Source organism: Trachemys scripta, chromosome 5, assembly GCF_013100865.1.
Source record: "Trachemys scripta elegans isolate TJP31775 chromosome 5, CAS_Tse_1.0, whole genome shotgun sequence".
Taxonomy (NCBI): domain Eukaryota; kingdom Metazoa; phylum Chordata; order Testudines; family Emydidae; genus Trachemys; species Trachemys scripta.
In genome coordinates this window covers 120769351-120789984 of record NC_048302.1, presented here as the reverse complement: position 1 = coordinate 120789984, position 20634 = coordinate 120769351, and the positions used below count along the sequence as shown (strand labels likewise).

The following is a 20634-nucleotide window of genomic DNA, read 5'->3' as shown; positions in this document are numbered from 1 at the left end:
AAACTAACTGAAGTAGTCAGTTTGAATCTAACAGTTGATGTAATCGTGAAATAGCCCTCTTGATCACCAGTGATCGCAGAAAGCACCTTTCCTGCCTGGCCCAACTGGTAAGAAGCATTGTGGTGGTGCCTTTACTTTGGCATTTCCAATTCAGATATTGGAATGAATTCGTACAAAAACATGTATGCTTTAGTCTTTCAGTTAGCAGCAATTAAAAACATTCTATCTCTAAAGATCAGGTCTGCATTAATACTAGCTTTAAAAACCAAATTATTCTTTTTTCTCTTAGACTCAAAGAAAACGTCGTGGAGGAGCCATCAATTCTAGGCAAACTCGAAAACGAAACAGACTGGTAGCTTCAGCTACAGAAATGGCTTCAGAAGCAGAGCCAATAGAACTTGAAGAAAGTGGTAAGCTTTAAAAATAATAATAATAATAATGGGGGGGAAAAATTGCTTCTGGAGCGTTGGGAGCCCAGTTCACATGCAGAGGCAGATTATGGGTTTTGGAGGGGCTACCCACCCCTTGTCTTCCCACCCCCGCCCACATTCTTGCCTCATACTGTTCAGATGTAATGGTATCAAAGTAAAGCTTCAGATCCAGTTCTTAAAGAGTGGGAGGGGTGGGAAATGCTCATTGAAGGATAGCCAATACAGAACATTGGTGTCCATCTAACTTCCTAATCCTAAACAGTTTAGAGGATGGGTAGAAATTTGCTGTAGGCTTACTCTTCAAGATAGAGGCCTTCAGACAACTTGTTTCTCAAAAACGTAGCACAACAGGGTTAGAAATGTAAAGACTTTTTCTTTGTCTTCTGAATGTACCTGTACCTATGTCATAGGGAAGGATAGCAGAGAGAAGTCCTGGAGGCCAAATTTAGGCTGCTAAGTAGGAGATTGAATTCCAGGACCTCCATGATAACATTCATAGACTATCAGGGTTGGAAGGGACCTCAGGAGGTCTTCTAGTCCAACCCCCTGCTCAAAGCAGGACCAATCCCCAGACAGATTTTTGCCCCAGATCCCTAAATGGCCCCCTCAAGGATTGAACTCCTAACCCTGGGTTTAGCAGGCCAATGCTCAAACCACTGAGCTATCCCTCCCCCTGTATTAAAGTAATACATCCTGTTTATATTGATACTTACCTCACACAAGTTATCACACCAAGTTCAAGAAAATGAAGTATGTGCACGGCGTGGGAGGGGAGAACTGCTGCAGTTTTTCTATTGCTGCAAATCAAAACACGCAATAGTAGTATTAACTCTCCTAGCATTTTAATGAGAGCCTGAGAGATGTGTTCAATGTCTGCCTTAAAGGAGAGGGTTGGGGAGGGAACACAAACTATCAGCATTTAGTAAATGGTAGGGTTACCATATTTTGTGCCTCCAAATGGAGGACACTCCCTGGGGCCCACGCCCCAACTCCGCCCCCTCCCAAAGTCTCCGCCCCCTCCCCTGCTTCCCGCGAACATTTAATTCGCGGGAAGCCTGAAGCAGGTAAGGGGGGCGGGGGGGAGGAGGCGCGGCCCAGGCTGGCCCCCCGGCGGCTCCAGCCTGGGTCGGCTCGGGCCCTGGGGTGCCGGCCCCGACCGACCACCCCCCGCGGGCCCGGCTCCCAGCCCCGCGGGCCCGGCTCCCAGCCCCGCGGGCCCGGCTCCCCGACCCCGGCGCACCCCCCGACCCCGGCTCCCGGCCCCGCGGGTCCGGCCCCGCGCCCAGCCCGGCCCGGCACCATGCCCCCGGCCCCGGACAAAGAGGCCCCGGCCGAGCCTCCCGATTTTCCCGGACATGCCCGGCTTTTGGGGATTTCCCCCCGGATGGGGATTTGAGCCCCCAAAAGCCGGACATGTCCGGGAAAATCCGGACGTATGGTAACCCTAGTAAATGGTAGCATTCCATAGATTCATGCCTGAACCTTGTTGTGGAATGGCAGGTGTTATACAGCTCTACATGCATGATCTTGACTCTTATCATTGTATTTTAAGCTGGTGAAGAAGTAGTAGATCTCACATGTGAATCTTCTGAACCTGTAGTAGTTGATCTAACTCACAATGATTCTGTTGTGGTAAGTAACTATTGGTGCACTTATCCAAATACTCTAGTCAAATTAGGTTAATGCTGTGCTTTTTAGAGGTTAGAACTTGGAAGGCAACTAAAGCCACAATTAGATATCCCAGACCATGTTATCAAAATGGTCTGGATAAAGGTAATGCATTGACAGTGTAGGTAAACCCAGCAGCCATTATTTGCTAAACAATAGCATCTCCCACAGCCTTGGACACTAGAACCTCTTACAGGGAAATTTTCTGGGATTATACCAGTGCACTCTTTGAAAAGTATCTTGGTGAAATGTCATGTAAAAATGCAAACTGGAGACAGTAATGTCCATCTTTAAGCACAGATTTCATCTGTGTTTAAATGATAGCATATGGTAGCCCTTTGAGGTCATGCAGCTTTTTATTTAAAAAAAAAAAAAAAAGGGCGGGGGGGTTCTGAATAACTGAAAGTAACACTGACAGTACTCCGTTATCATTTAGGAACTGCACTGAGGGCGGTGATTATGTACGCTATTTAGAACAGTGTGTTCAAGAACAAGAAATGGGCAGTTTCAATCTAACACTTAGAGGGAACTTGCTTCACTATTGTGTCAGGCACTTGTGGAGGATAGTCAGGACTTTCTGAAAGGACATATTGATAACATGCTTTAAGTAAAGAAATGTGGAAGATTATGGGTTTAAGATGTTGAATAATTATTTTTTTTACTGAAATGGATTTTCTACTATCATTGTTTCAAGATATGTGCATAAAACAAAATGGATATATTGAATGTCAGTCTGCCAAGAATTGGGAACATAATGAAAAGAGGTGGCAGACCAAAACTTTAAAATGGATTCCTAAAGTTCATTGGTCCTTATTCTGACACATACCTAAGTGTCCTGACTTGTGAACGTGCATTAACTAGGTGCTCATCACTTGAAAATATGCCAATTTTGAGGTGTCAGCTTATTAGTCCATATTCTGAACTTTATGGCTTTTATTTTTTTTTAATTGACCATATTTTTTATAGTATGATGTGACAGACAAAAGCTCACCTATATAGATATTGAAAAAGAGTTTACTACAACAGAAGTATTAAAGCCCAAAATTCAGTAACAATTGCACGGAAGCCATGTTCATGATCCAGCACTCAGTTTTAATTGAATACTGAGAAACACTTGTTATAGTACACTATAGATGCAGCCAAACTGCACAGAAAAAAATGCCATCAGATGAAGGAGATACAAGGGTAGAATTTTCAAAAGTACTCCACATTGTCCTATTTCTGCTCCTATTGATGTAAGTGGTAAAGAGGTCAATGAAGTACTGTATATACTCGTTCATAAGCCAAATTTTTTTAGTTAAAAAGGGAAGCACCAGAAAAGGGGGTCAGCTTATGAACGGGTATATAGAGAGAGAGAGGTGGGACAAAGCCCCTCTCCTCCTCCCCCTTCCCCCCCCCCCAACAGAGGGAGCAAGGAGAGGCAGCACAGCCAGAAGGGAAGAGGCGGGGCCAGAGCCTCACCGCTTCTGGCCAAGCTGCTCTTCCCCCAGCCTCCAAAGCAGCTGCAGCTCCGGGGGCTGGCAGGCTGCAGCCGTGCTGTTCAGCCCCACCCCCCAGAGCAGGCTGTGGCCATGCTGCCGGAACACACTGCAGCCGTGCCACCCGGCCCAGACTGCTGGAACGTGCTGTGGCTGCGCCACCCGGTCTGGCCCACCAGAGCAGGCTGCAGCCACGCTGCCCAGCCTGCTGGAGCAGCTCCAGCCAGGTCAGAGACATCCTCCTTGGCCCTTCCCAGATAAGGTGGGAAGGGATGGGGATGGGGAGAGTGTGGGGGGTCCCGAGCTAGGGGTGGGGTCATGTGGGGGGTGGTCACAGAGGTTACTCCTCTGACTCCCAGCTTTTCTCTTATTTCTCTCCCCCCAACCCCCAAAAATAAAAAATTTCCCCACCAGTTGCTGTCCCGGCTCCCCTGGGGTAAGCAGCTGGTGTGCCAGGACACTTTGTTTACTTTGGTTTACCTCCGTGCCTGCGGATGCTCTAGGTAAACAAACCATCTCGGCCCACCAGCGGCTTATCCTGATGGCCTGGGAGCCAAAGTTTGCTGACCCCTGAATTATATGAACGGGTTATAAAAATTTTCCATTTTTACTTATCCATCTTGGCGGGGGGGGTCGGCTTATAAACAAACTGGCTTATGGTCGAGTATATATGGTAGTTCTGAAAATCCCACGCAAGTCATCCAAGAAAAATTATCCTTTTTTTTTTTTTTTTTTTTTGGAAGGGGTTCTAAATTTGTTGACCTTTTATCCTAATGTTGACTGAGAATTGCAACTTAAAACAAACTACAGTACTGATTTAAAACAAGATGGCTTGCATCTGTTACTGTAGTACCATGATGAACTAAGTCACAACAGGATTTTACATTATCTTCCATGAGAGTGCATGGCCAACACCATTAGCTTGACTTCCAGAGTTGGTGACAAATTTCCAGCAATACACATGATTATTGCTCTGCCTCATGCCTCCTGACTCTGTTTATACAGCTACAAACCAGTAAGAATGAACATAGCTGTGGTCTTCTGAGATGTTTGTCCATAATGCATATATGTGCACAACAAAGTTTAATTGTGGTTTTGTTTTTTTTGTTTTTCCCTCTTCTCTCCCTCATGTTAATACAAGATTGTTGAAGGTGAGTAGTCCTATTTCATGTATTCCCAACTGATAACAGAATTGTGACCATTTTGTAATGCATTGTATGGTATGTGCACACCTTGCTAGCAAGAATATGCTTTCCACTAGCCCCCATTTAAAATTGTCTGTCATTTGTCTTCAGGTATATATTGCTTACAGTGTCAAACTAAACTAGTCAGTGAAACCAAATCAACTTTATTGCTTTTAATTACTAGTAATTAACACACTCATGCTAAGGAAATGCTCCCTGGGTTTATACTACTATTTAATACAGCATCTGAAGATTTAATGTGCTGTATCAGCACTTATTTCGTGAAATAACCCCAATGTGGTCATTGTCCCTTAATACAATTCTCAACACTCTTACCACACATGGTAGTGCATATAGTTTGAGAAAGTAGAATAAACTTGAAGATACAAAGTCTAATTTGTTGGTCTGCAATAAAGTGGAACTTGGCCAAAATCTCAAATGCTCCCTCCAATCCCCTGGCTTGTGTGTATGTGGTGGGACACTACTACAGGTTTCTACTAAAGACTTTATAGAGAAATGCTCATTCCAAGACTCCATATATTACATACACAAAACTTAAAAGAACATTAAGGTTGCAAAGTCAGGAAATGCCAAAATTACAGTTGTCCATGCAATCTTACTTCACTCCCCTGGTTCATAGGTATTGTGATAGATTTCAGTTACCTGATCAAATTATATATTTTCCACAGAACCGTCTCATTCATTGCACTGAATGATGGTGCACAGGAATGAACCAAGGTTACGCGATGAATTATGCTGTTGTCTGTTGGACCTTTGCCTCCCCTCCCCCACCCCCCCGTCTTTCAGAAATTGAAAGGTATGTAGTGAATGAGGCAGAAGACTGCAGGGAGCGAGGATAATCTCATGATCTATGGCCCTGAATGCTGCCCTGGAAAACTTGATTCTATTTTAAAGGTGGCCATTAATAGTGTGCTTATCTTCTAAGAGCTCAACCTGTGATAGTTGAGGCCTGACTTGTGGATGTGCTGAACACTCTCAGCTGCAACTGAAGTCAGTGGAACCTCTATTCTGAATATACCCAGGGCTATAAAATGCTGAAAAGTCAGGTCCTTGTGCCTCAAGTTGGATATCCAACCAATGAGATTGGTTGAACAGAAATTAAAAGATACAGCACCAAAAATAATATCCCTGCAAGCTGCATGGAAACTTTTTAAAGACACCGTGATAGAGGCTCAACTTATGTATACCCCAAATTAAAAAACATAGTAAGAGAACCAAAAAAGAACCACCGTGGCTAAACACCAAAGTAAGAGAAGCAGTGAGAGGCAAAAAGGCATCCTTTAAAAAGTGGAAGTTAAAACCTAGTGAGGAAAATAGAAAGGAGCATAAACTCTGGCAAATGAAGTGTAAAAATATAATTAGGAAGGGCAAAAAACAATTTGAAGAACAGCTAGCCAAAGACTCAAAGTAATAGCAAGAATTTTTTTTTTTAGTACATCAGAAGCAAGAAGCCTGCTAAACAACTAGTGGGGCCTCTGGACAATCAAGATGCTAAAGGAGCACACAAGGACAATAAGACCACTGAGGAGAAACTAAATGAATTCTTTGCATTGGTCTTCACAATTGAGGATGTCAGGGAGATTCCCAAACCTGAGCTGTTCTTTTTAGGTGACAGATCTGAGGAACTGTCCCAGATTGAGGTGTCATTAGAGAAGGTTTTGGAACAAATTAATAAATTTAACAATAAGAAGTCACTAGGACCAGATGATATTTACCCAAGGGTTCTGAAGGAACTAAAATGTGAAATTGCAGGACTACTAACTGTAGTCTGTAACCTGTCATTTAAATCTGCTTCTGTACCAAATGACTGGAGGACAGCTAATGTGACGCCAATTTTTAAAAAGGGCTCCAGAGGTAATCCCGGCAATTACAGGCCAGTAAACCTGACTTCAGTACCGGGCAAACTGGTTGAAACTATAGTAAAGAACAGTGTTGTTAGATATATAGATGAACATAATTTGTTGGGGAAGAGTCAACGTGATTTTTGTAAAGGGAAATCATGCCTCACCAATCTGCTAGAATTCTTTAAGGGGGTCAAGCATGTGGACAAGGGTGATCCAGTGGATATAGTATACTTGGATTTTCAGAAACCCTTTGACAGGATCCTTCACCAAAGGCTCTTAAGCAAAGTAAGCAGTCATGGGATAAGAGGGGAGGTCCTTTCATGGATTAGTAACTGGTTAAAAGATGATAAACAAAGGGTAGGAATAAATGGTCAGTTTTCAGAATGGAGACACGTAAATAGTGGTGTCCCTCAGGGGTTTGTACTGGGCCCAGTCGTATTCAACATATTCATAAATGATCTGGAAAAAGGGTGTTAAGTATCAGAGGGGTAGCCATGTTAGTCTGGATCTGTAAAAAGCAACAAAGAGTCCTGTAGCACCTTATACATTAACAAATGTATTGGAGCATAAGCTTTCGTGGGTGAATACCCGCGTCTGACCAAGTGGGTATTCACCCACGAAAGCTTATGCTTCAATACATTTGTTAGTCTATAAGGTGCTACAGGACTCTTTGTTGCTGGAAAAAGGGGTAAACAGTGAGTTGGCAAAATTTGCAGATGATACGAAACTGGTCAAGCTAGTTAAGTCCCGGGCAGACTGCAAAGAGCTACAAAAGGATCTCTCAAAACTGGATGACTGGGCAACAAAATGGCAGATGAAATTTAATGTTGATAAATGCAAAGTAATGCACATTGGAAAACATAATCCCAACTATACATATAACATGATGGGGTCTAAATTAGCTGTTACCACTCAAGAAACAGATCTTGGAGTCATTGTGGATAGTTCTCTGAAAACATCCACTCAATGTGCAGTGGCAGTCAAAAAAGCGAACGGAATGTTGGGAATCATTAGGAAAGGGATAGATTATAAAACAAAATATTCTATTGCTTCTATATAAATCCATGGTAAACCCACATGTTGAATACTGTGTGCAGATGTGGTCACCCCATTTCAGAAAAGATGTATTGATTTTGGAAAAGGTTCAGAAAAGGGCTACTGGGCTAGATGGACCTTTTTGTCTGACCCAGTATGGCCGTTCTTATCCAAAATTAGTGGATGCTCTTGAGCTTAATTTCTCTTTGCCTTGGTTCCTGTTAAATAGGGCCAATAATACCATTTTACCTCACGGGTGTGGTGAAGACAAATTCATTAACATTTGTGAAGTACACAGATACTACAGTGATGAGCATCATGGAAAAAGGCCATGACGAAATTTAGCATTTTGTATCTAGGGCAAGATCTGAAGGGCGGGGGGTCATAAATAAGATGTATTATGATGCATGTAAAAATAAATATTGAATAGCTGCTCATTCAATGAGCACAGTCTTTCCTGTGCACTGAATAAGGCAGACATCCTATGGAAAAAGTGTTTGATGATGATAAAGACTGCATCATAATGCATGCACAGAAGGGGACCGAATTAAGGTTACACCTTTATTCTGGCATTTCCTAACTATTGAGCACTTGACTTTGTAACATTGTTATTCTTTTGACATGTTTTTATATCATTTTCTACATTTTAAAACGCAAACAAGAAAATTCCATTTTTAGGGACCAGTATGGTCCCTAACTGCATCATTAGCAGGATAGGACCCTTTAGATCCACAATACAGAATTTTGCAACTGAGAGAACTGCAGATGGCTTTATGGGAAGTTGTCAGCACATTTGAGCTGTGTGATCATGAAGAAGCCTACATTTTAGTCATGGGTATTTTTAGTCCAAGTCATGGAGAGGTCATGGGCAGTAAACAAAAATTCATGGCCCGTGACCTGTTCATCACTTGTACCATATACCCCTGACTAAATCTTGGGGGCAGCCTAGGGTGTGCCATGGGTGCTCCCAGGGTGACCCGTGGGTGCTGTGGGTGTTTGTTGAGGAGCTGGTGGGACCCCTGGTGGGGGTTGATGGGGATGGCAGACACCCTACCTGGCTCCTTGCAGCTCCCCGGAAGCAGCGACATGTCCCTCCCCTCAGCTCCTAGCTCCGCATGCTGCTCCTTCCCCAAGTTCCAGCTCCGCAGCTTCCATTGGCCGGGAACCATGACCAATGGGAGCTGCGGGGGCGGTGCATGTGGGTGGACGCAGCATGCGGAGCTAGTTGCTGAGGGAGGGATATGTCATCGCTTCTGGGGAGGTCCCCAAGGTAAGTGCTGCCCAGAGCCCTCACCCCCTCCCATGGCTCATCCCACACCCCTGAGCCCCTTCTCACGTTGAAACTCCTGCTGCCAGGGGATGGAAGGGGGGGTGTCGCAGTGGCCTGAGACTGCCCCAGTAGCGGCTGGCCCAGGGGCTGCCTGAGCTGCTCAGATGGCCCGGGCCAGCTGCATCTGCTGCTGCAGAAGTCACGGAGGTCATGGAATCCATGACAAACTCATAAGCCTTAGTCATGAACTGTGGTTAGTTTAAATGGAAACTTCTGAGAATTCCAGTATCAACTCTGACAAGCTTCTGCTAAGCATGTACAAACAGACTTTTTCAGAAGTTTATAAATTGGACAAACTTGGGTGTATTTTTCCATTGAGCTGCAAAAGCCAAATTGCTGACACCAGTGACCGACTGACCACACCCACACACGTCAGTACCCTGCTCCAAAGCATGAAGGCAATAGTTTCTCAGTGAAACTGTGTACAATTTTTTTTTAGTCTCTAAGATACTGTTCCCTAACCGGTTCTCAGAAATAGTTACACTGTTTTGGTGAAATTTTCTAAAATATTCATCCAGAATCAGACACATGGAATGGGGAAATTCAGCCCAAATGGTTAGTTTGGCAATATAAACAACTGAAAATAAGATCTATTAAGGAAAGCATTAGGCAACATCATTACCAGCAAAAAAAACCTCTGTATAACATGAATAAGGCTCTGTGCTGCATATGGATAATCCTTAAGAGCTGCAACTGAATACTGGAGTCAATAGCCTAGATTTAGGCAGTTTATATAATTGGCAAGGTTATCATCCACTCCTGATTTGTTATCCTATTCTTTTAAAAAGCTGCCTGCATGCTGCTATCCCAGCTCTTTTATTACTTATCCCTTACTTTGCTGTGATAGTTGTAAAGTTAGCCCCTGTCTCTTCCCCCAGAACACTTTAATTTATTTACAGTAACTGCTCATGTGTGTAACAGGATGCCATATCTAAGGACTTGTCTATATGAAATTTAGCTGCATAATACATTGGTATAACTACATTAGTACTGGCATAATTGTGAAGGCAAATCTACCGATGTAGAAAAGGCTTAAGAGTCATATCTGTTCTTCTAGTGGGAGTAAGAGCAAATTAGCAATTAGGCTAAATTCTGTTTTAATATACAATTCTGTAATTTTTTTGGGGTAGTTGGAAGTGTTAAGTTTCACAAGTAAACTTGCTTTTAAATAGTTAAACTAAATACAGATTTGTCCATTTAAATAGTTATATAACAGTGCATATTTAATACATTGCAGAAATTACACTATAAAATCCTGGAAATACACCTAATTTAACAAAATTAAATTGTAGAGAATCAACGTCAACGGAGAAATCTTGGGTTAAGAAGCCAACGGCAATCTGACAGCTGTGTATTAAGTAGTGATGATGAAGATGAATCAAGAGATAATGATGTATACGTAACAAACAAGGTGTCTGGAGATTTAGAAACACTGGAGGATGAAACTGCAAGTTCAAGGTATGTACCCTATGAAACTTCCTGTTGACATGTAAAATGTAGTGTATGTGTGTTTTTAAAAAAAAAAAAAAAAAAAAAAAAAAATCAAAAACCTTGTCATACTGAAAAGGAGTGAAATGGCATCCTGTATGTGGCTTAGAAACTTTTTTGACACTGTTAACCTATTCTAAGCTTCATATCTTCTCCTTTTATGAGAGAATGGGAATAGTAAAGCTGCTATTGAAATAAGGAAAAAATGGAACAATATATTTAAATATTGAGACGATAGCTGGTTTATTTTTTGGATTAAAAGTCAACTGAAGACACAATTCAGTGACATGGCAAGAGGAAATGCTAATCAAAAGCCACAAATTGTAACTTACAGCATTGTTCTTTCATACAAAGCTCAAGGACCACAGTGAGGTAGGTAACTGTTTTCACAGGTGACCTACAGGAAGTGAGAATACCCACCAAGATTTTTCTTCTAAACATTTCATCATTTTTATAGCTCTCCTCTGAACTCTCTCCAATTTCTCCTCATCTTTATCAAGTATGGTGGCCAAAACTAGATACAGTACTCCCATTTTAGGCCTCAGCTGTGCTGAATAGAGTGGGACAGTTGCATCCCATGTCGTAACTATAACAGTTCTGTTAATACAACCCAGAATATTAGCCTTTTTTCAACTGCATCACGTTGCTCATTCAATTTGTAATCCACTATAAGCTCCAGACCTTTTCTGCTGTACTACCATGTAGCCTGTTATTCCCCATTTTGTAGCTGTGCGTTTGATTTCTCCTTCCTAATTGTAGTATTTGGTTCATATCTTTATTGAATTTCATTATGTTGACTTTAGACTAGTTGTTCAATTTGTCACGGTCATTTTGCCCGCTAATCCTGTTCTCCCAAGTGCTTGCAACCCCTCCCAGCTTGGCATCATCCGCAAATTTTATAAGTATACTCTCCACTCCATTATCCAAGTCATTAATGAAAATATTGAATAGTTCTGCTCTCAAGACTAACCCCACTAGATACACCCTCCTAGTTTGACAGCAAACTATGGATAACTACTGAGTATGGTCTTTCAGCCATTGTGCACCCACCTTATAATAATTTCACGTAGATCAAATTTCTCTAGTTTGCTTATGAGAATGTCATGTGGGACTGTAACAAAAGCCTTATGGATATCAAGATGCGTCACTTAAACTGCTTCCTCATATCCACTAGACCTGTCATAGAAGGAAAATAGGTTGGTTTGGCATGATTTGTGCTTGACAAATCCATGCTGGCTATTCTTATAACCCTGTTATCCTCTGGGTGTTTATAAATTGTTTCATTTGTTCCAGTATCTTTCCAAATACCAAGGTTAGGCTGACTGGGCTATAACTCCGCAGGTGATTTTCTTTCTTTCTTTATTTAAAGATAGATACTATGTTTTCCTTCTCCCACCTTCTGGGACCTTGCCCATTCTCCATGAGATTGCTTCAGCTAGTTCTTTAAGTACCCATGTACGAGCATAATTCATACAATGATTACCTATACATTTACCTTGGGGTAAAACAAGGAATATGTTCCCAAAGGGTATACAGTTTATCACTAGAATCATGTAATGTAATTATAGCCCTGAGACTGAATCTATTCATCTGTCTACCATCAGAATCCCAATTTGAATTGCTGAATTAAGCTAATGTTCAATAATTAATTAAATACAGTTTAGCTGTAGTCACTTTCCTCCTTTCTTTGATTAGAATATGCCAAGATTATAATACAAACTTCAGTGTATAATAGAAATATAATTACACTATCACAGGCTTTCCATATTATTTGAAAATAAATCTTTCTTTCCATGTCCACAAATGCAAAAAGGATCCTTCATCCTGCAGAGCTTTTTAAATTTTAGTCCCTACAAGAACTAATGCCTACTGATTCCCAAAAGAAGGGGATAAGAGGAGAATGAGGGTGCCAGATGATTTCAAGACTAAGCAGCCCTCTCTTGTTTCCCCCGATCGTTCTAAATTTAAAACCTAGAGAGACACATTTAATTTTTTTTTTATAATTGAGCTAGCTAGCCATCTTCATGTAACCTCTCTCTCTAGGGATCCCTCTGACTTTGAAAACTACTTTTGGGGAAAACCTTTCAACTTTTTTCTCTAAGAGCTCTCTTCGCTAAACTTGCCAGGTAGGATGGCCAGTCTTTTTGTTGTCTAGAAACTCCCAGTCACCAAATTCAGGCACAACATTTTCATGTAGAAGGAATATTCCAGCATTCAGTTATTCTACTAAATCTAGTGTAGTCTTCAATTCTGTGTTACACATTTCTTCCTTTCCCCTCACCTATATAAATATCTAATCTGCATATTACTGCTTTTAACACTTCTTCTCTGGCACAGAGATCTGCAGGTGGAAGCTGTAGGTCAGAGGCTGAGAAGAGGCATAAAATAGCTTGAAGTCTAAAAACTCTGTTTGAAAGCAATAGCTCAGGCAGCACATAATAGGTCTGAGCTCCTCAAGCGGTACAATTATTGGACAGGAAGCTGATTGGGCAGCCCCTTCAAATTAACCCTGAAGGAATGATAGTGTTAGATGTGTCTGAACACTGCCAATGAAGTGATTCAAACTTTCTGAGGATCAGCATGTAGCTTTGTGTGTGATGTGAATTCAGTGCTCACTAAAGCAAGGGGAAAACTACACTGGCTGCAAGTAACCATTGTGCAAACTTTTAAAAATGCCAAAAGGTCACTTCTGACCTAAAAATCTGGCTCCCCCCAACTACTGGAATCTGTTGGTCACCAGACATTATTTGGGTTTACCTTATTTGGGATAGTAGATAGCTTGATCATTGCGTAATGGAATAAGACCATGAAACTAACTTTTGTCTTGAGTCATAGAGTTTAAATGCTAATATACAAATCCACTATTCTGTCTACCTCTCAGGTAGCTTATAGCCATTTACACTTCGGTGGCTGAGGACTTGCATATATAAAGCGAGATGAATTGTGATACGAATAACTTGCAAAAGGCGCAGCATGCTTCTTTTGCCCTGGGAACTCCATCACCCCATCCCTGCCATTCCTCCTCCTGCCCCTGCCATAGCCCCTTTTCTGGGACTTGCTGGGAGGCTGAGTAGGGCAGCCTGTGGTTGTTGTAGATAGTGCCTGTGCCCGGACAACTCCCTCCCACCCCACATGATGCACTTCTAAAGCCCTATGCACTGCTGTAGCAATATACAGGGGTCAGTAGCGTAGGGGAAAATCCCTTCCTAAGACAGAATATTGGTGTTAATCAGAAATTGTCCATCTTTTATTTCAACCTATTTTCCCAGTTTATTTTGGATCACTTTTTTCAAAAATTTCCTATGCAAGACAATAATATGGCTTACTTGAAACCGACCATCTTGTGTTTAAGTGTAGATCTGAAATTGCTAAATATAATGGACATGAGAGTGCACATCTAAATGCTTCTGTGTTCTGCCATCCCTAGAGCTATCAATCTTCTATGAAGCTGGGTACGAATGACATAAATGGTCCTGGAGTGTGGTCAGGATGGATTGATATAAATCATGATTAAAATCAGTGATTTATATCAGCGAGTAGGAAGGCTTGATTTTAAATCTATTGTAATTTGTGCTTGCTTTTTTTCTCATTATTTGGTAACCATTAAAGTATTATTTGAAATGAAATATAGCCTTGACACTAAATTTGGTGTTTCTTTTTGCTTACCCAAAGGAAATACTGTATGCATGTTTATTTAAGTAATTATAGCTTTACTTTTATACAGATTTTCTATTTTTACTTGTGATTTGTGTCCATCTCTGGATGGAAATTCAAACACAATTCAGAATGCACAAAAACAGCATTTTAAATGTTTGTTAAATTACCTGACATAAGGTTTATCCAGCATATTTATCAACTTGTTTTGCATTTAAAATTTAACTGAATTTTTTAAACAAAGGGGAAGTATGTGTCTGTAGTTGATGAAGTGAACGGATTGTTTCTGGTCACCATGTCCTGGAAGATTTTTTTTAGAACTAGTAGTAGCCTCCTCACACCTACCTTTTATTAGAAGACTGGAAGATGAAAACAAGATTTTCTGCTCTTACCACTCCCAATTGCTTTCTGAACTTTGAATGAATTAGTCACTAAAGTGAACTAGTTGAATAAACTGAAGTGACCAAAAACAACCTCTTCTGCAAGTGCAGAGACTAAGTGCAATCAAAAGCTGGCTTAGCACTTCAACAAACACTGATTTCAGATGTTTAGCCAATAGCTTCCACCAGTGCAGTGGTTAACTTTCTTTAAAACTTGGCAAGAAACGTACTGCTTAATATTAATTTTTGCATTTAATATAAATCATTCTGAGAAGTTTAGGCCTTAACATAGGCTGTATTCATTTCAAATTTAATTTTAGGTAGGTTTGTTTTTAAAAATATACCAGTGTTTAAATTTTTATCCACCTTGAGTGGTGTTACACTCCAATATGTGCCTATATTCTAGCATGTTATCACTGCCATCAACTTCAGCAGTCCAGCCACTGGTGAAAATATCTGCAGTGGAGAATGTTAAAGGGAAACTCAACAGAGCTTGAAATAAACAATAATAAAATTTTCAAGCGGGCTTCATTGTGCTCTCCATGATCACTCAGTTCATACTCAGTAAGGTCATGAGCGCCCATACTCCTTCCAGCCCCCTTCTTTGCTTATTTACTTCTTATCTAATAGTTTATGTGGTTTTGTTGCTTGGTATATGAGATGATGTGATGAGCCTCAGCCAGGAGAGGGATTTGGAGTTGAAATGTTTGCATGCTGTTCTAAAATGAAAGAACTTGGAGTAGTTCAGTTAACCTGTTACAATGTGCTTCTGCAAGGAACAGCTGGTTCTTAGAATTGTGAACTCTGTTCCAAAAAGTTTCTGGAGACTGCCTTTCCCTTCTATATGCTACGTGTAACCTGTACAGTGCTGTAAATTACCACTATTTTCAAAAGTTACTTCTTTGTTATTAGGACAATTACAGTGGGGATGAGGGGGAAGAAATGGTAAACATGAAAAGGATGAATGAAAATAAGGGCCTTCTCCTATGAGGTGTAGGAGACCCTAATCTCATTAATGTAACAAATTGAGAGTCTAACATGAGCATGCCCCAGGTGAGCATTTGATTCAGTATAATAGAAGTTGGCCTAAAGCCTAGTTTCTTGAGGAGAAGAGGTTCTTGCTTGAGGCAAACACAAGGACACAAAATAACCAGATATTATTGTCTGAAGTTTCCAGTGCATAATGGAACTAACATATTGTTTTGGGGGTTTTTTAGGCCTTCAGGTACCGTTAGTTGTCCAATTTGCATGGATGGATATTCAGAGGTAAGAATCTACACCTTGTCTACAATATTTTTTTGTTCCACTGAAGGAAGAATTTAAATGTGAGGTACAGAATCACTAAGCTTGTTAGCTAGTTGTATTTGGAGAGTCAAACTATTGTACCCATTAGAGAAAATCTTAGTTTTTAAGTCAGTGCATAAGGGTGATAGCATCTTCTCCAGGAGCTTTTTTAATATTCCGTTTCCTTAATAGAAGAATAAAGTAATTATGATAATGTAGCATATTTCAGTTTCTAATATTCCTTTACTACCTGCATTAGTAGACTCTTCCATTCTCAAGTTGACAAACATGCTACTAAACAGTACCTCACTGACTGCTCCTAGTGACTAAGACTCTGAATTGATAAATTTTGAAAGTATTTAAATGGTAAAAATCTGATATGTTCAGCCATATATCATAAAAACATCATATCTGACAGTATATTTGTTACGGGTAGCTTACTCTTGAGAGCCAGCTGATGACAATACATGTTTCCATGTTAAGTCTTGAATAAACAGCGCTAAAGTCACCGAATATTATGGATTGCAAAGATTTGCTCTTACACAGTTGTTATGTAATCTAATATTGCTCTTGTGCAAAGCCTTTCTCATAGACTTCAGCTTTATAATTTCTTCTTTCAGATTGTACAAAGTGGACGACTTATCGTGTCAACCAAATGTGGCCATGTCTTCTGTAGTCAGTGCCTCCGTGACTCCCTTAGAAATGCTAACTCTTGCCCAACTTGTAGGAAAAAACTCAATCACAAACAGTACCATCCAATTTATATATAAGCACTTGAATTCTTCTCAGGACAGCCTCAACTGGATCTTGATGAAAATGTCATGCATTTGTGATGCCTTGAAGATTAAAGGAGCAACAGGTTGTATGCCCACCCAATTGTAGTAAAATGGATTTTTGGAGAATTAACTTGTACATATCTAAACCGCTTTTTTATGGTCCAGTCATACCGTCAAAAGTAGCTTCTTTTGTCACTTGTTCGTGTTAAAAGTTCTTGAAGGTCTGCAAACACAGGTCGGTATGTGTCACCAACGAAGCAGCTGATGTTCTGTTTCCCTCTACTTCTTTTGAAGTGCTTGAACATGAGTTCTGGATTTTTTTTTTAATATTTCTTAAATGCTTGTAATTACTCGTGCTCCCTTTCCCCTCCCCCCCCCCCCAGATAAATAAGTTACATTGCCTACAGTATGAATAAATGCTTTCATTTTAATCTTATCATGATGTGGGTGGCAGGCGGCAAATTACTGGAGAGCACTCTGCTGCTGAAGCATGTAGTTTTACCTGCAGTGCAGTTTGTCCAAATAGAATGAGTTGTGTGACAGGCAAAAACTTAATGTAATAAATATTAAATTGTATATCAGGGTAATGCATTGAACTAATGTGCTGTTAGCCAGCCACTAACCTTTCTTTAACTGGAAGTCTTGCAGACCTATACTTATGGGCTCTATGAGGTCTAGAGTAGATCGCCAAATTGCAACTTTTACATTATGAAAGTATTTAATTTCCAGTCTATCTTAACGGCCCAAGAATTACTTGATTTGAATCACAGTATTGAAGTGTTTCCTAATCTGTGGTGTGATGACTTCTTGCTTTAATACTGTTCAGTGCTTTCCTACCATCATAGCTGAGCAGTAAATAAATGCTTTTCTCTGGGCATGCTATTTATAAAAAGGTTTTCCTTATTCTCAACTGAACATCAGACGAGACAAATCTTGGTCCTCTCTAAAGTATACCTAGTGTAATGTTTAAAGTTCAGTACATTCACTTTGCTTTGTATTCTGCTTCTATACTGACAGGTTTTAGACCTATACAATGCTAACAGTACACTGATATGTTTAATCTTAAATATATGTAATTTAGGCTTCAATCACTGGCTTGGTATTAATGATATGGGGGTAGGAATGCTGAAAGAGTGCAGTCTAATTGGTCACTCATTGTCCTGAGGATTAAAATGTGCAATAAAGCTTGTATAGCTCTTTTAAAATAAATAAATGTTTTTGGTCAGGTGCATGTTGTGTCAAAAAGCTGCATCTGACTCTGCACCGTTAACCAGTTTACCATTTTCAGGACTGACTGCTGAGTGCTATACAATAGAATTTTTATTTCAGCACAAAATTACGAGGAGATATGGTGCTTGGGTGAATTGATGATGCATTTAACTGTAATACTTCTATATGTGGGCAAGATGTTAACATCAGTTTTCTTTGATCTCTGTACATACCTGACACTTGGGCCAATGTTTTGTTCCACAATACAATACAATATTATAACAATATTTATCAAGGCATCTTTAAGACTGGAGGTTAGTCTGTGAAACATGAACAAAAATAAACTGCCAGCTACTTCGAAGACTGTTCAGAATAAATTTTTCACATTTTTCTTTTTACCCCTCTCCCCAAGACTTCCGAAAACAGAATTTCAAGAGGTATGTAATTATTATCTTACTACTCCATCAGTAGGAGAATGGATTGTTTTAAATTAAAGAAGCTGCTCTAATTAGCCATTTAAACTTTGAAGAGGTGTCTATCCAAGACCACACAATGTTTTGTAGAATCTTCAGCGTGCAGAATATGGTCTTTATGTAGCAGTATGGTGACTTACCCTGGAGAAATGTAATACTTGCACTACTCTCATCCTTATATAATCAGAGTTTGTGTTACATGGAAAAGCCTGCTGTACTGCAACCTATGCACCCTGGCAATACTCTCTACATATTAAAAGGATATAATCGCCAGTAATTGCTCTCTTGCACTGAATTATTTAAACCTAGTGCTGAATGAAGACTTTCCTAAAATATTTTCATGATCGTGCAATTAATTTCTGTATCTTTTGTTTATAGAAAAACCTGTGGGGTGTTTTTTGTTTTGTTTTTTTGTTGCATGTCTTGGAAGACAAACTGAGCAAAAACTTTATTCTCTTAAAATTGTTCAGAAGCATCTGTCACATGCAGAAAAAGCAGCCCACCATGACGCTGTCTAGTAATTCAGGGCCACATACACTTGACTATTAAAACCTCCCAATAGCTTCTAAATTAAGGTAAATGGCTCTCATATCTGAGCCATCATACTTAAATTACTGTGTACAGGGAAGGCAATAAGAGCATATAAATGTAAGGGATTAAGTCTGGGGTTGTGGTTGAGTAGCATGTCCCTACATCTCTAATTTGAGTACTAGCCTTAGTTTGAATTGTGTTTTTGCACAGTTTCCACCATGTAAATATCTCTTTATAGCTTGCATATCAATATATAAACCTACTTGGACTTTAGATACAACAAACTGTAGAATATTCAACAAGAAGTTTTTTTTTTTTAACTTTTGTGATCCCTATTAAGTGCCACATTTTGTGTACTTGAAAACAAATTTTAAATTTTCAATATCAAAATGGCAAATGTTAAAGTTGCATTATAATTTTAAAAAACTTGAAATAGCTATATTTTAATTTCCAGTAAAGGCAGTGCTCAGTGTAGCTCATGACATTTGCAAGAACTGATGGATAATATAAAGATTTTTTTGATTATGTAAATGTATGTTTTTCACTTGTCATTGTCTATAGTTCAAATTTTCCTGTATTTATTTGTTTATCTGTCTGTATGTCAGATCTACTTTAGACTCTACTGGTAGGCAAATAATTCTTTAACAGATGGAAATAAAACTATTAATTTGACCAATCAGCAGTACTCCATTTATTTTAGTCACCTTGTATTATAATTCAATTTGGGGTGGGAGGGAACCAGATTGATTGCATATTCCTAAATCCCAAAGGTTTCAATTTTTTTACTTTTTGGTCAACATTTCTGTTAGTCTGCCTAGTACTTGAGTGTACAATACAAAAGATTTTAATGCTTGGAAGCCTCTAATAGAATAACTAAACAATTCAGTGCTGATGTTACCTGTTCAATGCATAATGAAATGTATACCTTGCAATGTAAATTTTTAAATACAAACTGTCAAGCGAAAGGGAATGAGGAGGATAAGAAAGGAAAGGACAAGAGGCATGCATGAGGGGGTTGAGTTTTTAACTACAAAAGTACACCCTCTTGCCTAAACTTACAAAATTAAGGGGCACAGTACTGCAGAGACAAAACTGTTCTTCTCAAATCTTTATTTGATTTTGTTACTCTGGTCACCTTAAAACTGAAATCTTGTGAACTTTTTTCTCCAATTTTGCAACTTCTCAGTGCAAATTAGGTATGTGTACATACTCTAGCAATTGACAGAGCATGTGCATCAGCATGGTGCCCATGTGCACATGCACTACACTAGAGGGTTACTTGTGCTCTTATTAATTCTTAAAATAAATGGTATGTGTTGGATCTGAACAGCTGCTATGTGAGTAAATGTATTGCACTAAATAGTCACTGCTAATAAAACTTAAGTGTGCATGTTTCCTGTTGATCGTTATTTCCAATAGACTGATGCTTTTCTGTATCTTCCAGTTGCATTTTCTCCATTCCTCCCCACTCCTTAATCTCAAGTGTTCTCTTATGGAATGAGCAATGGAGAATCTCTTTCGGTAGTCCTAGATTTTATACAATAGAAGTTACTTTGCTTTTAATCTTTCAAATTGAATTGATTACATAATTGACCATCTTCTAAGGGGTTGTCCGCTTTCTTCAGCCCCTGACAAATCAGGGACCTGGGAGAGCTTGTGGTGGTCTGGACTGGAAGTGCCACCATATGTGGTTAACACTCAGGTCTAAGTCTCACTTATGTGACACTTAACCTGTGTTTCCCCCCTAGCTTGGATGGGGAGAGCGGCCTAAAGCTGTACCTGGCTAACACTGAGATAATGATGCTAAGAAGTACAGTACTAAGAAACTCTCTCCTTCATAACAGCTCA

General features: G+C 39.9%; 1 protein-coding gene across 7 annotated transcripts in view; it reads left to right on the top strand.

The window, feature by feature from the left end:
- The window catches only part of RNF4 (ring finger protein 4), a 39760-nt gene extending 20298 nt beyond the window's left edge, over window positions 1-19462 (top strand). For 6 of the 7 annotated variants that reach the window (XM_034770992.1, XM_034770990.1, XM_034770991.1 and 3 more), the window contains 5 exons: window positions 290-410; window positions 1984-2063; window positions 4719-4728; window positions 10284-10449; window positions 16418-19462. In XM_034770992.1, coding sequence (XP_034626883.1) covers window positions 290-410; window positions 1984-2063; window positions 4719-4728; window positions 10284-10449; window positions 16418-16679 — 639 coding nt within the window. In that variant the 3' untranslated portion in view covers window positions 16680-19462. Of the gene's footprint in view, window positions 1-289; window positions 411-1983; window positions 2064-4718; window positions 4729-10283; window positions 10450-15730; window positions 15780-16417 lie in introns of all 7 variants that reach the window. The other variant, XM_034770994.1, reaches the window with a different exon arrangement.
- The last annotated feature ends 1172 nt before the right edge of the window (window positions 19463-20634 follow it).